At 39.5% G+C, this 20,613-nt stretch overlaps 1 protein-coding gene across 1 annotated transcript in view; it reads left to right on the forward strand.

Annotated features, from left to right (window-relative positions):
• The window catches only part of Ptx1 (pituitary homeobox homolog Ptx1), a 45,809-nt gene that overhangs the window by 23,693 nt on the left and 1,503 nt on the right, over window positions 1–20,613 (forward strand). Inside the window, exon 3 of the mRNA XM_033339500.2 lies at window positions 1,182–1,438. Within this exon, the coding sequence (XP_033195391.1) occupies window positions 1,182–1,438 (257 nt within the window). The remainder of the gene's footprint in view (window positions 1–1,181; window positions 1,439–20,613) is intronic.

Below are 20,613 nucleotides of genomic sequence, written 5' to 3' on the forward strand. Positions count from 1 at the left end.
TTTTATATTCGTACTCTTTACTAATACGATTATATATCTTGTTTTTAGATATATTTTGACAATCGTCTACTCCTTTTTTGAGAAATAGTTGCAGCGCGTTGAAAATTGTTTGTTTGTTAGTCCTTGTTTGACGGAATCGAACTTACTCCGAGTTACATCTGAAATCTTTCGTTTCTCCTACGAATCTAAATTCATCTTGAATAAAACACGAAGCAAATATTTTTCAACGATAAGATCGGTATTAAGGCAATTAACGATGCAAAATGACCTATAAAGTACATTATTCCTTCAACTCCTGGTAACTCTTGTACTCTTTGTCATACGACTGAAATATCTTGTTCCACGAGAACAGCGAAACTTCATGTACGACATTACAAACCTAGGTAGATTAGGATCATACTGAATAAATTGAAACACGGTGATAAAAAAAAAAAAAGTCGAAGGTTCTTCGTGACGCGACTTAGTTGGTATCGGAGCGACCTCATGTTGGGTTGCTACCTCTGTAAATAGAAACGGTCGTCTTAGTTAGAAGATAGTTAGCGGCATCATCAGACGCAGTGATAGCGGTGCTCTTTGAAAAAAGAGGCAATCGATCACACGGCTGTCAATACGAGTAAGGGAAGCTGGCGATTTGCTGCCTGCGGAGTCAGGGGTGAAATACCCTCACCTGTCACTGTCACGGTCATGACAAACACATTCGTGTTATTCTCGAACGGCAGGGTACGGTCTAGCCACGGCAGAGATTACCGATCAAACGGTCTAATCGATCGATGATCGTCACGTCGTACGGTATTACGCACATGTAGTATAATATATCTAACGAGTTACGCTATTAAATATTTTGTTGATGGATTTTGCCGAAATTAAGATTTAACAAGGTTCGCATTTAGGTGGTCCCTTAATTTCACGAAGATTTCGATATATTTGATTAATTACGAAAGCTTTTAAACATCGTAGCGGAAAAAATGGAATAGAGAAACAAACAACAGATATTCCGCTATGCCACGAGTGACTCACATTTTGCTGTTTCACGCGAGAAAGATCATTTCCCTCGTTACAACGTGGAATGTGTGATTTATTCGAAATACGAGACTCGATTTGTTAATCGTAAAGGTACACTGAACTCTCGTAGTATAAGTGGCATGGTTTTCTAGAGAATGTGATATTTTAACACATTTCAGATGTTGCAACACCAACAGAGGTGAAACACGAATTGGGCGCCGGTGGAGGAGTGGTCTCTCCGGATGGTGTAGTTGGGGTAAATAACGCGGACGATAAGGATGGAAAGAAGAACAAACGTCAAAGGCGGCAGAGGACGCATTTCACGTCCCAACAACTTCAGGAGCTGGAGGCCTTGTTCATGAGGAATCGGTATCCGGATATGTCGACCAGGGAAGAGATAGGTCTGTTCACGAAGCTTCCCGAGCCACGAGTCAGGGTGAGTGACGATTATTCTTAATTTAATAGTCCGCGATTTACTTTTATGCAAGTTTATATTTTCACGAAATATAAGTAAAAGGAAAGAACTTAAACGGAATTTTGTCTCATCTGTGAAAAATCGTAACGTTTACTCTGCTTTGAATATTTTATAGATCTCTGCATATTACATGAATTCTGTACACTTTCTCAGATTTTGTATAAATGCATAGAAATTCGCAGTCTACTTTCTTTTCTACGATATCGCTGAGAAATCCATTTTTGCGCTTTGCTGGTAGACAAATATTCTCGATCGGTCTTTGATTAAATTGTTATTTTCGATAATATCTTTATGATAATCGAATGCTTTCAATTTCGTTTATTACGATTTTTGCAGAGGGAAGGATGAATGTTTTCTCGAATCGTTGTCAGTTTTCTGAATTAAAAAGGTAATATTGATTTACCGAATTTTGTCTGCGAGGAAAGGAACATTTATTTTTGCTAATTGTTCAACCGGTACTCAGAGTACGACTGGTGTTTCGATCGATTTACAGTACATCACTAGAATACTCGGGGACTAAGCGAGTTTATCTTGCTTGCAGCGCTACAAATAAAAAATTAATCTTACATTGCGAAACATGGTGCAGTTTGATAGCAAACGACTATTACGCAGTGTTTATATGTATACTTATATTAAATAACCATTACGAGAGTTAAAAGTTAAGATGCGATACTTCCATAATTTACTATACGTAATACATAATTCTATTCTTATCAAAAAGTGACAACTTTCCTATACTTTAGAATGAAATTTGATCGTAACGAAAGATTGACAACTAGATGAAAGAATGTCATCTATTATCGCAATAAAAGTATTCTTATGCAAAATAAATCAATTGCAAATACAATATATAAGTCAGTAATAAGCCAACTTGAGTTGACAACAAATTAATATTCGTATATTATCAATAATAAAAAACAGTATAAGAAAGTATTCATTTAAATAATTAATATCAATAAATAATCATATTAAGCGCTGTTTAATCGGTGAATCCAGACACTTTAATTCTAATTTTATCGAGTACTAAATAATCGCGATTATTTGAAAGATTTGCAAGACTTATATTTGAATTAAACTTTCTATAAATTTCCATCAACGAGTCTATCGATCTCGTGACTAATTATTTTTTACGGAAGACACATAATCGTACAGATAATCGATAATTTTTGATGAATTTTTCGTCATTGCGTGAAGGTAACGCATCGCTATCAGCGTTTTCTCGCTTTATCACCGGTTGGGCGAACGTCCATCGATCATGCGTCTAATTTCGGACAAACAAATTTTGGAGAATGGAAATTCATCTATCTGCGTCGACGTATTGTTTTTCCTCGTTGCGAACGGAGTTGCTCGACTCATTCTGAAAGATTCGAGTCAGAGCTCGAACACGAATCAGGGTGACGTGAAATCGAGTTGATCAAAGTAGCAACAGAAACTTACAATGGGCGCATTGATGCGTTGAAGTATCGATTACAAAGGCAACAATTCATGCTCTTTACTGGCCGATACCTCGAGGTCTCGCCAGTCTCGCGTCTGCAGACATGGCTCGTGACCGGAAAATGCCATTTCTTTGCCCACCGAACCTGATATTTTCGAGTAGTAGGCGGTCAATTTTTCTGCTTGTCTTACGCGTCTGATGTGTGAAGTTCAACAACGAGAATTTCGAACGTTAGTCAGTGAGAAATATGACTATCAAGGAAAATCTTAAACCAATGCAGTGAAATACGTGGCGCTGCTTATTAAAACATAACATACATTCTACTTTTCTATTTGTAGATTTCTGGAAGGTAATTTAATTTCAATTAATACAAACATGTCACTCGATTTTATTCGTTCCGTACGATTATTAGATTCCGTCATACTGCGATTTGTAGCACAAAAATGACTAAACTTATTATATCGTATCTATATTAAAATCGATAATTATTGGAAAAATATTTTGCAAGTAATCAAAAAGAGAACATCGTACGTTTAATAGTCGCGGAGATAAAAATTCTTCTGTGAAAGTAATTTTCGTAAGGATCGTCAGAGTCTGTAAGCTTTAAAAGTCTATACTTTTTAGCCAATTTGGCGTACCTACACAAGTCCCATAAAACTCTTTTACAACTCTGTAACACATTATAAAACATTCTTCCGTTATCTAGCTCATCGCATAGCGCTCTAAAAAAAAAAAAAAAAAAAAAAAAACACGACACTGAGCAAATAAATTCATAAACTTAAATATCGAAGGTTACGAGAAATGCTGAAAGGAAAAATAATATCGAAAGGACCAACAAAGTAAGCCTTCTGTATCGTGAACGAAGAAAAAATTCATCGCCAGTCGTTTGGGGGTAAAACGCGAGCAAACGAGACGAATCCACGTCTCGTTCCACAATTTGAGTTGGATCAAGCGACCGGGACATGCTTCTCGACTTGACAATCCTCGCGGTTTCGTGCGTTTCAGCAAGGCTTTTAGGAACGGTCATATCAGTGGATGAGAGCTCGGACGAGAAACATAGGGATCGAAAGAGAAACAGGGATGGAAGTGGGCAGGTATGAGGTCACGTGAGGTTGCGCAGCTCACAAGGGAAGCTTTGCGCCGGTAAGCCCTTCTGGATTTATAGAACCACACGGAGCATGGCACGGTATTCCCGCCACGCCGCTATACGCCATGTACCAAAATTCTGCGGATCCCAACTATCGTGGAACCACCGATGCGTTCGCGAATTTTAACGTTTTCATCGAGACACCGCTTTGCTCGCTTTCTTTCGTTTGGCTTTGACGCACGGTTAACGGTAGTCGAGGTCGATCATCGAATAAGGAAAACGTTACAGGAAAACTGATATTAGAGCATAGTGCATACTATATCCTACTCGTGATGGGTCGTTACATTTCAAAATTCAGAAAAGTAGAAAACGAAGTATAATAATTTTGTACGGTCTTTTAATACGGTCTTTCGATACTTCAAATCCTTCGAAGGAAAAAGTAATTCATAACGAGGAATAGTTCGTGAAAGTTCTTCGGAATATCGTTTGGAGGTTTCGAAAATACCGAGAGTATATTTTATTCTTGCAAAAGCGTAATTATATGTAAGGAAACCAGGAGAGCAAGCGGAAAATGGTTAATTTGTACTGCAATTTGTGCTAGCTATTTTGTAATAAATTATATCTCTTGCTAGTATTTACATATTAATCGATCAAATTCCAAGTACATTACATTTCCTATCGTTTAGCAGCACTTTAGAACCCGATAAACACATACTTTACAGTATAAAATATAGATATATGCCTATATCTTTCTACTTTCTGTAATCACAGTATATACATAAAAATTTCCTACGATAAACTGTTCGAATACTTTCGCAAGTCGCTATACAAAAAGCCTGAAATCTTCGCGTTAACCTTATGGATAGACTGCTCTCAAAATTTTCAATTTATCACACGAATCGCGTGTGGCAAAGCACGGTACGTGTTCCCGTCAGTTGAGCCTGGAACGCGAGGCGAAATCGTGTCTACGGTACGAACCGCGATCCTTGTCGGATCCGTTCAACCGTGCTTTCGCGCTGTTGTGTCGTCCTTCGGTGGAAAGTTCTACGTGACACAAACCTGCAAACGGCGGAATTTACGCGAACCGATTCCGACGCATTTAGTCAATTCTAGCCGCGGCATTACGCTTAATTAATCCCGACGCAACATTTAATGCTTGCCGATAAATGCGCGAAAGCTTATCTATTTTGTCCACGGATTTGCCGGTATTTCAACCGATATCTGAATGGGGTGGTTCACGACCTGAGGCGAAATCGTTCGAAAGAACAGGCTGATTCGATTCGTTTGATAGGATATTTCGTGATAATGCTTCGTTTGAATTGATCAAGTTTAAGTCGTTTGAATTTAAGTAGAATTGGTCAGGTGTGTTACGATGAAAGTAATAGCAGTTTTTATAGCGATTGTTTACTATAAAACAGATGGAACTGCTCGTTCCTAAAATTACATTCTCCCTTGCTTTATGGTTTTTCTTTTGTATTACAAATTACCTTAGGATTATAAACAATACAACGATTATTTTCTGTAAAACGAATAATGATATACGTTCCTAAATAGCGTATAACAGTCTACGTATACGAAGGTTATATTACCACATAATAGCAAACAATTTGCATTATAAAAATTCATAGAACTAGGCTGGCTCGTTGTTATTTTATACTATTTGTTTCATCGCTGCGCAATTTATATCACAACAACGGAAATTTATTACCGGTGCCTTCACATTTTTTCTCGGTGATTTATATGTTTCTCATATACCCACGTAGCTTCAAAACTAGATAATCCGATTTTTAAATGAAATCTCGGCATGCGTTAAAATATACGTAGATTTATGTTTAAGGGAAATCTATCCCAAGACCATCGGTTACGTTTGTTATAAGAAATTCGGCAGCCGAGAGTAACATTGTAACTCGAGTAATTATTAAACTAAAAGTATGATAACTTCGAGTGTTCAAAGTCTCAAAATCTTGAGTTGCTTCACCAACTATAGGATTATCGTTATGAACTAACTAAAGGATTGTCAATTCGTGGATTCACGCTCGACTCAATAGAATCGCAACTTTCGGCCGCGAGATATTCCGCGACAAGGCAGTTTCACAAATTACCCGATCGTCGTCAGTTTGCCGAAACCAACGAATAAGAAATCTCACAAATTCCATCCATTCGACGGGTTCGATTTTCACCCTGCCGTCGCTTCGGCGTCACTTCACGTGCCGTCGATTCACAGTCCTCGATTACAGCAGTCTATTCCGGCGCATAAAAGATCCAGATGCGGACGTTGTGCCTGCAGAACGAGTCCCAAGAAGTATAGAAAGAGGAAGGCACAGTGGAAGCAGGGTGCAAGGCGTGCAAGGTTGCAGAGAAAGAAGGAGAGGACGAGAGAGGAGAGAAAGCGCGAGAGGATAGAGAGAGCTGGGTAGAGTTATCTGCAAAGAGGCAGGCGTATGTTTCGGTCGGTGGCAGCAGAGCGCGGCTGTCCGAGATAATCCGCCGGTGATTAAGACCATAAATCCATCGGCGGATTAGTATGGTTGCACCGCACACCGCGTGGCGGCGTCGTTGCACGGGACTCTCTGTATGCTGCAGCCTCCGCTATAGTACTGCAAACGTGCATCTCTCCCTTTCTTCCTCCCTCTCTATCTCACCCTCGTTGCAGCCCCTTCCTCTTGCTGCCCTTCCACTCTCTCGGTGCATTCCCACTGTTCCTATCTACCTCTATCAGTTCGGTATCGTTCTCGCTTCTTTCACCACCCTCGCGACGGACACACGTCGCTGATTCGTGTGTTGGTACACCTGCTGGAGGAACAGAGGAGGCGTACAAGAGACCGACAGAGTTAAAGCGAGGTAGAAAACGCACACGCGTAATGTACAAAGAGAGAGAGAGAGAGAGAGAGATAGAGTGATAGAGAGAGAGAGACAGATAGAAGGGTTAGAGAAAGGCAGATAGACGAGTAGAGGGAACGAGAGGGGCCGAGCTTACACGCCATGGGAATGGGAAATGGGACGCCACGGAATATAGGTGGACACTAACCGGTATGAGAGTGAGGATTACCGGGTGTCATCCGTATTCGGCCGGGTTAGCGGCTGTCAGCGGCCAATGCCATCGCTATATATCAATTATTACCTTTGCCATTGCAACGGCCGGTTGCATTCCGATGCACGCGTTGCGCCGTACTGCACTGCGGTCGTCCGGTTGCATATCTCTTCCGTAGACCGATTTGCATCCGGTATGCGAACGCTTTGACCCTCCCCTCTCTCTCTCTCTCTCTCTCTCTCCCTCTCCCTCTCGCCGCCCCTGGATGAACCGCGACTCGCCTTCGTTTCACCATTTACCTCTCTGTCTCGGTCTCTTTTTCGCGCCAAGCCATGTACGACTGTCGCGCTCCAACGCGAATTCCGGTTATACGCCAGGGTTTAACGTCTAACCAGCTGTTGGCAGGCCGAGCCCGCCACTTGCCAGCTCGTAAGTTCTCGTGTGCACAAAGGCTCAACGCCGGCTGTCTTCGGGATTTCGCGGCGAACGCCGCCCGATTCCAGTGCTCCGCTCTCGCGTTACGAAGCCTTTGCTGCGGCCGAGCAAAGATCTCCAGATTAACGGGCCAGTGATTGAGCCTGTAATGGCGCGGATATCTGTTACGGTGATACGCGGGATTTAGGGATAAGCAAGACCAGCTTTTCGGCCGCTTCGTTTGATTCAGGGACAGCCCTCCCGCTTTTCACCGCAACAGACACACTTTTTCAGGGAAAAAAAATTTTTAGCGACCGAGGCCAGTCTGGTTTCGGGATTTCGTTGGATATTTTTTCAGTGCGATTACGTGGAGGCTTTTGAAGTTGGAGGAAGATAAAAGTTTAGTATTCGTGTAGAATTTAGGGTTTATTTGGAATTTATTTCGATATATACGATATTTTTTAAATACCTGTATATATATAATATATGTACCTATGTTCGTTTAATAATTTGTTATAAAGTATTTATTCGATTATATGTATAATACTATATGAACGACGCATTCGTTCAAATATTTCATTAACCTGATTGAATTATACGTTTTACTTTATTTCATACATACAAAAAGTAAATATTACTTATGACTGAATTAAAAGCGTCAAGTAAAATAGTCTGAAATATATTAAAACAATACGTTGAAATATCTTACTCTTTTCTCATCGAGATTTCTTGCTATTCTGTATAGCATTAAAACTTTCACGGATCACAGATACCTTAAAATAATTGTATTACGTATATTAACATTTGTAAATTCTGAAATTTGTTCATTATATTCCATGACTTAACAATTCGGTACGTACAAACATCTTCACCGTTTAAAACGAAAAAATTGTTTATAGCATCCACATAATATCGAATTTGTAGAACGTAACATCCAGTGATTCGGTACAAGAAAGACACGTCTGACGATCGTTTTAAGACGGAGGTATTGTTCTAAAAACGTTGTACAGTAATATTTTTATATAACATCGATTATTTTTTTTAAGATCGGATTTGCCGCCCAGTGATCCGCGAAACCGAAAGTTCTCGCTTTGCGAATGCAACTTCGTGAATTCGGGCGAACGTATTCTTTGATGAGACGATATGATGGTTGTATCGGAGATTTCGAGGCACGGTAAATCGATTGCGAGCTGGTACGCTGTAAATCGCACGCGAAGTTAATACCGTTGCGGACGGGGTTGGAAAACGTCGAAGGCCGCCATGCGTGATCTGCGATATTCCGTTGGTGGATTACCAGCGTGAATATTAACCTTTTACGGTGAATTGTAGTCCCGAAGTAACGTTATCGAATTTCCGGATTTATTTTCCGCGGCTGCTCCACGGAATATCGTCCGATATTAAAACCAACGTTGGCCGTATATATAGAGGACCGATTAAATTTGCACGATTTCTTGATATGGATTTTAGCGTTGTCGGCTGGTATACATGGATAGTTAATATAATACAGTATTATGATTATGATATTGGTATCTTTAGTCGATAAGATTCGTGTTACAATATTTGATTTATGGTCGAAGTAAAATATAATAACTGAGAATCTATTGTACTAATATAGCGTGTTTCTAAAATGAGAAGAAAGAGAAGAAACTGAAAGTACATAGTGTACAGCTATAGTGGTAAAGGACAAATCAATAATCGAATGGTAAAACACGCTATTATCGAATAAATTGAAAGTTTCTTAAATTCTATTGTTAGATGATTTAAGGATTAAAAATATCTGCCGGAAAAATGAATTAAAAATAAAAGATTCTATTATTGACGCATTAAGGATCGAGTAAGTAAGAAGCAAGAGTGAAATAACGCGTAAATGATATGGAAATGCAAAGATAGTTTTACAATAACAGATTTTCGGAGAATTTACAAATTTGACTAAGGGGTATTGTTTCTGCGATCGTTTCAAAACGATCATAAACGTGTAAAACGTAAAGTAATAAATTTCTCGATAGGAAACATTAACACGAAAGATAACAAACGTGACGAGAAATTTGTCTCAAATATATTTAATCAGTTACACGCGCTTGTACTCTGAGAGATAGCGATCTAATGAATCTAATTAGATTATCATTCTGTGGAATAATTTACAGTTGATAAACTAGAAAGGAACACATCATTACATTACACAATTAAAGATCATATTCTGCGCCAGATATTTCATATCTTCCATTTATAAAATTCAAAGTTCAAAATGGCACAGATGTAATGATAATTGCAACTAATCAATCCACCTTCCGGTGATAAGTATTTCACGGAATTCTTTCTTATCGCGAAAATATGTAGGCATAATCGCTAATCAGTGACGTTGAAAATCCTTGTACGAACCACAAAATCGTTATTTACAAACATTAATATATACAAAAGTTGATTCAGAAAGGAGTGGGATAAATCCAAAGGCGTTCTTTTACTAATTCATAAATTACGAGTATTAATAAATTTTTTCGTAAGTATAGCAGATAACTTGGCTAATAAATGTCACGAACAAATTTTACAAATTACAAATCATTCGATATATTGTGACATTAAAAGTAACGTTTTATAATTTTAATGTGAATAAAATATAAATGTATTGATACATGGATTAGTAATAAGATAACCAAATACGATTGATTTTTTTATATGAATTAATTGTACGCATTTATAGTGAGAACAACAGACAACAAAATGTTTCAATAACTGCTGTTTGAGTGACAAATTTTAAAACGATTTTCGAAGGAAGAAAAATACGAAAAGGAGAACACAGAAATCTGAATCCACTTCGAATTTTACTTCATAGATCGAGTAAAATCTGTTCGTAGTTTGTAGCAATGAAATTCGTCCAATCGTTACTGGAAATCAGTTTGGCCCGGATTCGAACAATGGTCGAACTCCTCTGGAACAACGTGGAAGCCAAAAAAGAAACAGATCCATCGTAAACCCTTTCGTCGCGGGAAGCAGGTTCCAGACAATCTTCGAAGCGATCGCGTTAACGACAGATATAGTTTCTGACTGTTGGGGCGCGGAACGAAAGAAAACAATGACGGAAAAGGAAGGAAAAAGAACGGAAGAGAAAAAAAAGGGGGTGGATGCATCGAATTCGACGCGAATCGATAGCGCGCGTAACGCAATGAGCCGTAACTATTTATAAATTACAAAGGAATGGAGGAAGCACGAGAGCTAGCTGGGACACGGCATTAAAAATCACGTGTTCCGCTTGAGCTCATAATCTCGTATAATCTTTTGCAAAGTTGTTAATACTCGCGGCTTACGGGTGTTAATTTAATATCCATACAGGTACGCCAACATTGAATATCCGAATCCCACTGGCTGCAGCTGTACAGTCCACTACCACAACGATAAAAAAAATCCATAAAACTGCTCACACCAAGAGAGAGAGCTAGCTGGCTTCCCATTCCATGTCGTACGCCGGCTCATATGCCGTTTGTATCGTTCAGTGTTGCCCTCCGGACCACTTTAATACAAACGATAATACTCGCTTCCGTCGCTTTCCCTTCTTTTCTTTTTTCTTTTCTTTCTTTTTTTTTTGTTTTTTACCCAATCCTTTCCCCTTGGTCGCGACCGTCAAGAATTCGTCCGATAGCGCTGACTAATCTCAATCTTTATTTTTTATTTTTATCGACGCATGAAGAGTACTATCAATTATGGGTAATATAATTGTAATGGCATCTTTTATATCGTGTCGATCGTATCGCGTATCTTTGATTTTTAAATTCTCCATGGGTAAGTGGAGAAGCTATGGGTTTCGTCTCCTCCATTCTTTTCTTTGTTTCGATTCGTTAAAAATTCGCAAACAATCGGACACAAGGGAACATCGATACGTCAACTGTGAATGGTAAATTGTAACGATAGAATTGTATTGTATTTTATTAAGTAATACGCGATGCTTCTTTGATTTTTTTTCCGTTCTAGTTCGTTGAAATTTTGTGAATAATCTGTAATAATTTGTAAAATACATTATGCATTACTATATATACTTATATTTATATTTATATTTAAGCAATATATATATATATATATATTGCTTATGTATGATGATGTAGACAAACATAAAATTATATTATACGGTTCATGTATATTTTTTTAATTGCGTAGTTCATAACACAATTTCTCTTTTAGTATGTCTTTTATGTCAGTAGTCAGTATGTCTGAATGATAAAAAATTTATTTATAAACTCGTTGGTCCATATCAACTTTTAATTTAGGATCATTTCGTTGAACGTTACCAATCTTAGATATTTAAAATGATAATGACCCGACAGCACGGCGCTCCATTAATTAATAGATCTAGTAGATTAGATATGTATGATAATATCTATTTCTATCTTTCCTTTTTTATTTTCTAACTCTAATACTCTTTCGCTCTAGTACTTGTCTAGCTCTAGCACGAAAACAATTTGGAAGATTGAAAATACACTTTGTTTCGTACTATCAATCTCTCTTACATTCAACTCATATTTCCACCTAGCATAATTGCTATAAAATAGTATTTAAACCGAACAACTTACGATTTTGCTAAACTAACGAAAATCAATTATTAAAATATTATTATTTAATCATTTTATTGTTATTTACATTTTAAATTTCTACTTTATTCGATGAAATCGATCGAATCGTATGAATTTTACAGTAGTCGTCTTAAAATTGTATTGTCTATGTATCGTGGAAGATAACAAAGACCAAAACATTTTATCAAAAACACAAGGCAACTGTCATAGTCTCCTTTAGGTCTTTAGAAAGATCGTAATATGTTGCAGTTGCGTTCGATATAGTCTCGATAGTTGCGAGTATTCTCAATTACGTGAAAATGCTCTCAAACTATTCGCTAAACCAGATCTTGCGCTGTCGTCTTCCGGAAGATTGTTTCGTCGTCTTGGCTACGATCCAACAAAGTTGTCTCGTTGTCCGCGGCATTTTGAAACTTTTGGAACTGTCACGCGATTTCATGATAGATGTTCTCATTTAAGTCTAATTAATTAAGTTTCCCTTCAGTCCTAGAGATAGTTCACCAAATCGAAGTTATTCCGTAAACATTTTAACAAAATCTACAAAGATCTATCGGGCCCTTAAGATCATATAGGCAAATCATTCTTCCATGCTATATTTATCTAATACTTTATATATCAAATCGCTATGTCAGTGACATACGTAGCCAAAAATTTGTAAGCTATACCGCCTCTCCTGCCAATCGTGTTAATCATTCGATGTTAATCAATCGATACTACGAATATGATAGCGATTTCTATTCTTTCGCAATAGATTCTCAAGCACGAAGTATTCCATTACTGAAATTTAATTAAACAGCCAATATAATTAAACCTGAAAATCGAAACCTCGAACAATTGTTCGCCGAATCCTAGCTCCACTTTGACCAAAATGTGCTACAGACCTTTATTTCCATACAATTATCAACAATCGAATATTCTCTCGATACAGTCAATATCCGCACATAACAAATCTCTTCTATAATAAGATTTTTCATAATTACGAAGTTGAACGATGACCAAAGGCGATCCTCCCTCATATCCAGTCCTGACAACGCGATTTCGCCGCACGCAGCCGCATATTCATAGCAATTCTTGTGGATATACGCGCGCGTGCGCGACCAACCGTGCACACATATTCACGCGAACACGATACAAGTACGAACTGGCTCCCTCTACGTAGGATGTAGCCATTCCGGCTGATCCATCTCGCCGTTATAGTGAGATTTATGGAGACGGTACCGTTGGAAACTGAGACTGCCTGTTCTGGAGGTGGGAGGGACGAAAAGGGGTGAGAAGAGGAATAGCGAAAATATGAGAAGAAAAGGGAAGGAAGGAGCGTACGAGGGTGGTATAAGCACGCGTGAATGCATGAAAGCGGCCAGGATGGCGGACAGTGTCGAAAAAAAGACGATTGCAGAATTGGAGGATGAGACGAAGGATAAAAAGAATTTGTGCTAGGAGCCATGATGCTTCTTCGCCGTATCCTAGTGGATACGGTTCTTCATTCCAGAATATTTGGCCATGAAGATATACTTGGATAGGGTGCAGTTACTCCTATTCAGTTACATCTCCTATTTTTCTACTTGTCTCTTTTTAGAATTAGTAAAAGGAACGGATTTCTTGATAGATATTTCAATGTTTGAGATATACAAATAAAAACTCTCGGAAAGTTAAGAAGTAACTCTTTCAAATTCAACCGAGGTCCAAGTAAATATTTCAGTCCAATATGTAATCGTTGTACTTGTTAAACGTTTACACTTTATCATCCATTTTTACGTCTTTCTTAATCGATAACACCGACAATTTGAAAAATGACATACAAGAGCCAATATCTTCGTAAATGCCCGACAAGCAGGCTGTCTCTAAACCGCCACGGCAATCGTCCAAAGTGATGTCCCTTCGAGCTCGTCAAAGATGTATAGAGCTGAGAAAGTGGCGGCATCAGGCGAATAAGTAGCGGGCAGATTTTCACGGTCCTAAAATCCTCTCAGAGTTCCCTCCGTTATCCAACGAGATTTCTTCGCGAAATTTATTTTTAACGAAGTGCTGTCTCCAGGCGTCTTTGGCCGTCGTGAAACAACCATGTTCGTTAACGTGTTTCTACTACCATTACGAGACGTAAAGAACGAGATGTAAAAAACAGCCAGTCGAAATCGCATAAAACCGGAGGCAATTATATTTTCAACAGTTTCAAAGTTTCCGACGTTGTCGTATTTACATATCTTCACTGCAAAAAGATATTAATTCGTCGACAAAAACCAACTCACGCTACACGTATAGCCACTTAATTCTGCTCTGATATTCGCACATTTCATATCTCAATTTCCCTTTGGTCTCCCAGTTCTTTAGAATACGGTCGAAGCGAGAAATCACACATAAAAATAATTATTCTTTCACGTTCGTCTGTCGAGAGACAGACGTGTCTACTTACCTCTGGTACACGGTACAGCAGCTCACGCACTACACCGCTAATGAAGTTTCAAAAAGTTTCGTACAACACACGCAGTAAAAAATCACAGGAAATTTCCTATAAATGTTTGAATACTTTCGTCAGCTACTGTACCTATTATCTATGGGATGTAAGTAGATATGTCCGTTCTCGCACAGTCAGACTTTATTACGTTAATAAAGAACACGCTCGGAAGTGGTACATACGATGGTATCCTCCGAGACCTACGTAAAGGAAGAAACGAATTTTTAAACGAAGACATGCGTGAAATAACGCCTTCGCCGCGACTAACTAGAAACATCCACAACTTACGTGATCTTTCAATTTCACCATACTACTACCAAGACTACATTTACGAAACCATACACCGCGCTATAACCGCTCGAGATAAAATTGCGCGGTACTCGATTTTGAGGCAAAGCTATACTCTATCAACTCTAACTCTACTTCCGATACACAAATACTCCGTTACCCTGGTGAAAAGATGCGTCTTGGAAGGAAAGAGCAACGCGTAGTCGTGCATGGACCAGGGGTCCCGTAGATTTCGAGGTCGTAGGTGTGCGCATATGTCGAGTAGACGGAGGGATGGTGGATAATATAATGATGGCGTCGGCTGGGCAAGGAGGGGCGGGGCTACGAGGGGATCAATATTATCCTCCTCCACCTCCACCTCCGCATTTTCCTCTGCCGTTCCCCTCTCTTCACCGACGGCCAACCTTCCCTCTGTGTTCCCCTCGTTCCCTTCTCGTTCCTCCTGTTCTCCACCACCATCGTCGTCTCCACCCTACAACCGTCGACCTTCTCTCCCTTCTACCGACGTTCCTCCTTCGCCTCCTCGTCCTTCTCTCCGACCGCGACGTCTCCCGTCTTACGAATCGAATTGCTGGGCCGACGCGACGCGACGCCTCGCTACGTTCCGACTCGCGTGTATGTATGTATGTATGTATGTGGTGTGTGTGTGCGCGCGCTCGCGCGTACGTGTGTGCATGGAAGCAAGTACTTACATACATGCGCACGTTGTACACATGTGTTCGTAACTGTGGCTTCGAACGCAGATTGTTTATCACGATAGGAGGCACAAGCGACTCGTTGATCGCGAGCAACGACTTTTCAATGCTCGGCTAGTTTTTTGAGTATCGCTGGATCAACGCTGATTTCGAGTAACTGCAGAGCTTTCTGAACGAGGCCGTGAATGGCTGGCAGTGGGTTTTCTGGTATTATGGTTTCATAAAGGCGAGATTCTCTGAAAAAGTCGGAGGGAACTCGAGATTTTAGAAATATGAAGGAGTTTGCTCGCCTGCGAGAAGAGAACTTTTAATTGCTTATATTTGTTGGTATTTGATAGTTGAGAATTAATAATTCGTTGCAATGATAGGACACCAACGCAGAGCTGTAGTAACGTATGCGATATAATAATATAGCGACGAATAAATAAGATACAGATTTAAAAGTAGGTAAGTATTTTGCACGAATATGTAAATTCCGAGCGGTACGATGCATCGATACCGAGAAAAGCTTTTGGGAACATTTATTTTTCGGTAAGACGTACTGTGACAGTAAATTAATTAAGTCGTCAAATTTTTACAACGTTTTCGATTATTGACTCTGTCTGATAAGGTTCGAATGTAATCTTAAATTAAGTTGTAACGTAAATTCGATATCAAATAACTTAATCTTTTTTTCTCTATTGTATCGATTAAGAAGATGTATTCAATTTAATAAAGCGAATGGCGTATTTTTATTTTCAGTTCTGCTCGTTTATCTAGTTTTGTTTCGTATAACAGGTATTTGTACGTAATACTTGAAGTTATTTTCTAAATAGCAGTTTGCGATAAATATCGTTTTACTGCTACTTTGAAAAACGTGTAGATATCTTTTGTATTGTTTTCAGGTAGTAATACGAATCACATCGATATTTGTGTTTCAAACGCATTCTCTCGACTAAATATATTTGGTTTTAAATTTTAAAAATACAATCTCCCGCGTCGTTTGTACAGAATTACAAGCATATTCGTTTTACATAACGTTTATGTAGCACGAAGGCGAATGTAAAATTTAAAAAGAGGATTTTTCCGCTTGTTCCGTTTTATTTTTATTATATTCCGCAAAAATTTATACGAACAATCCGCTCTTTTATCCATAAATCTATAATATTAATCAATGAATTTGTATGTGTACGAAATCTTCTAGCCAATAATTAACTTTAGCTTATTACCGAAATAATTATTACTAACACATTCATTATTGTAGAAAAAGAACGAACGATTGCTTCTCTCTGAATAAATTCGTCTATCGAGCTGTTAAACTCGTCTTTAGAGATACGTTTCACCCACCTGTATCTCAAACAGCAACAAGATTGACGTATTGAAAGAAAAAAAATAGGCTAACAGCGTGGCCACCTCGTACGAAACGAATCGCGCTTATCCGATTGTTCACTGGCCGTTGCTAAGTCGTGGGATTACCTTGTATGGGGCAGCATTTTCGGGGGTGTCTATATAATGCCGAAACGTATATGTGGCACAGAAAAGACGATCAAGGGTGGCCAATGCGAGGTTGGGGAGGTAAAAGCTGGTAGGTTGGTGGGGGCTTGATTGATGAGCTAGCCCCGGTCACGGTCTCATTACATTTATATAAGCTTTCGTAGATTGAGCCGTGCACGGAAGCTTACGCGGTGGCGAGGGGTCGTGATTTGATGAGGTTTTATTGCTCGGATGACGTGACGGGAGCCATTGTTCAAGCGGTTGTCGAGTGGAAAACATTGGATTCGATTTATCGCGTCTACCAACTTGCTTCTCACATTACGTTTACTTCCATTAAGCAAAAATCCAACGACCGACAAATCGCAGAGACAACCAAATAATTAGAGCGTGTATCGTCGCTGATTTATTAGGGTTGGAATAACGTACGAAAGAAGAGTAATTTCTTAGTGGAAATTGATGATGTGTTAAAATCGACGACGATTTACCTGTGAAAATTCTTCGTGTAGTTTCACCGTTGACAATCGTTTAATAAGAACGTCGTGAATTTTTGATATATTTTATCTGATTTAAAGGAAGTCGATTGATCAGAACGAATTTATTTCTATTTTTCTATATCTTCTCGCGGTTTTCATATAAAATATCTTCACGGGCCAATGTATCTATCCAAATCTTTTTCCCTGCAGCTTTAAAATACAAATGGCCGCTGTGGTTGCGGTTAACGCCGGTCAAGATCGTTTTTCGAAAATTATCAGCACGCTGGTTAATCCGTCGACTTCTATCGTGACGGGCGCGATTCGAAAGTTCATTCATCAAGCTTATGAGCCAGCAGAGTCGACTCGAATTCTGCGATGCTGTTAAAGTTTATGGGCGCGGTCTTGTGTGTGTATACGAAACGACTCGCGCGCGCCTTCCGAGAGTTTATTGATTCTCGAGCCACGGCATCTTTCGGCCGCTGTTCTGTCCTATCGAGTTTACTCCCCCTCTTTTGGCTTACCGTCGCCCCGTGTCATGTCTACGGGGTTGCTTCGTGAAATCCAATGATGTTCCTGCTCAGCAAGGAAAGTTTGCTCATACGCCGCCCGTACGAAGGGGAAATATTTTTCTCGCGCCACGAGATACTCTGCTCTTTCGTGAAATTCATAGGGGAGGAAAGTCGTACGGTCTTTGGATTTCGATGTTGTTCGCGGAGTTCCATTATCGTTGACGAGATGTTTAACGATTGGGGATACTGCAAGATTTGGTAAATCTTTGCTACCTATGAAATAATAAACAATAAGTTTTATAACGTATAATAACATGGCATACGTTCCAACTTATCTCGGCCAATTTTTCTTTAACCTCGCGTTACAAACTTTCGTAACGTTATAACGTTATCATATTCAACGTGCTAATCTTAACCAGTCAACGTTAAAAGTATTATAACAGCCATCCAATTTCTGAAATTCCATCATTTCAATATATTACAATTTCATGCTCCTCGAAATACTCGCGTTGAAAATTGTCTTCGCAACCTACGCTCACAGACAAATACACGAGGCTCAAAATCATTCCAAAGTAATCCGGAGGAACTTGGCTTCTAATTCCTGCCAGCTCAAAAAGCTCGAACAAAGATCTCCATTAAAACCGCATCGGTAATCCTTTCGATCCGACGCATCATAACGTCGCTTCTTGACCTCGCGCGATTACGTGCTGCGTTCCGAGAATAATCGGCAAAAGGCAGGGCATTATTCTTCATTAGCCAGTCTTCTTCCCCTCTTTCAATGACTCGTCGCGCCTCTTAGCGTTTTCACGGCGTGATCGTGCGACCATCCATCTTGCGAAGGATCCTCCAACCTTTTTCGTTGTTTCTCTCCCTCGATATCTTCCTTCCTTCCTGTCGTCCTTTTTCGCTCAAAACTTCACCTCGCCAACTGGAAGCAGATACAGTGGCTCGCAAAAGTATTTGAACGCTCACCGTGGCAAATCTTTATTGTTGTGTTATACGAAACATTTTGAAATTTCGTTAGCGTTATAACGAGACACGATTTTCTTGATTAAGATGGGGAAGCTTGGAAGCAACTTGAAAATGTATATAGAAGTTATAAAATATTTACTGCAAACAGATAAATTTAGTAAAAGAAAATTAGCATACAGCGCGAATAATTATTTTGAACATATAAAATGTGTTAAAGATCCCATTGAATATTCCGACTTGTCGATGTAATGGGCAATTGACTGTTTAAATTCTTTGCGAGAGATCTCTGCGAGATATAGATTTGTGCTATACATCTTGCAAGTCCTACATACATTTTTAAATTTGTTTCAATCTTTATGAATACGACGACGACGGTCGAGCTGGCTATAAGTGGCCAAATAATCTCTGGACAGACGAATACTGTTTCTTCAACAAAGAGTATACTCGAAGGATGTACACATCATATGTTTGTAAGAGAGTTTCATTGCGATATATGAAAGGGAAGAAATCATTTTTTAAATGAATGTACAATCATGAATACACACGAATACACATATCATTCTGTATATTATTTTTTATTCGACTTCTACTAAATCTATTTTACAAATTTCTGACTAAATATATCCACCAAATATCTTGCAGCTTCTATGTACGTTTCCAAATTGATTTAGAATTATACCAATATAATCACAACGATCTAATCTCGCAGCAACGTCAACGAAATTTCAAGATGTTTCCTATAATAAGCATAATATATTCATAAAAGGTTTCTACAAGTGTTCGAATACTTTCACCAACTACTGTACCTTCTCGCCGAACCCTACTGGCCGAACCCTCGCCTCGGTGCCCGAACCAAACGTTCTAACGTTGGTTGCCTTACAGTTACGCGAGTATCTGAGTGCAACCACCCGTATAATTGTCGGGAGCAAGCTGGTTGGGCGTCGTGGAAAAAGCAACACGAAGGAACGAGCCGAAGGCGAAGGGATGGCGTCGAGGTTGAAGGGCGAATGGGAAAGGAAAGAGGGTGGAAACGGCTGACGAGCGGCTCGCCCTCGCAGTATCGAACGCGAGAGAGGGCCGCCTTGAATTAACGCCATCATATTTCAGGATGGAGGAGCTCGCCGGGGTTTTCTTGCCATTTGTCTCGGGACTCGGCCGTTTACCGAGTGTGAACCTCGCCTTCGTCCCGCAACATGAGTAATACCTGGCTCGAGCGAGTCCTCCGCGCGAAATCTGGCGAAAAACCAGAAACGCGAGCCCCGCGCGTTTCGTCCGTTTTTCAACGAGAGCTGCGAAGCATAATAGAAGCAGTATTCGTTAACCGATGAAATTTATATAGTTAGGGAAAAAGGGGAAGGATTTCGCGTGGATTTTTTGTGGGCGTGGGTTACACCGTTGAAGTGTAGGGTGTTTAGATTAGTTTGGACGAGTGAGAAATGACGTCGGAGGTTGGCGGGGGAGAGGGACTCCGGTAGGCGCGGTTTAGATACGGGAATTTTTTGGACCACGATTGCAATTGCTTTTTCAACGAGACATAATTGTTTCACGGTGATAAGATAAGATAATTTCCTGGTAATTGTTGTATTTAGAAGTGTTTTCCTCGGTTTGATGCGTGTCGCGGCCGTACTTGGCTGAGATACGGCTCGGTTCGTGTTCTGTTTGAAAATATTGAAATTTCTGTTTGATGTGATTAAACAGAGGCTTTTATTTAAAAAGTATCATTACGTTATTTACATTGGCATTAGTTT

This window comes from Bombus vancouverensis, chromosome 8 (genome assembly GCF_051014615.1).
Source record: "Bombus vancouverensis nearcticus chromosome 8, iyBomVanc1_principal, whole genome shotgun sequence".
Taxonomy (NCBI): Eukaryota; Metazoa; Arthropoda; class Insecta; order Hymenoptera; family Apidae; genus Bombus; species Bombus vancouverensis.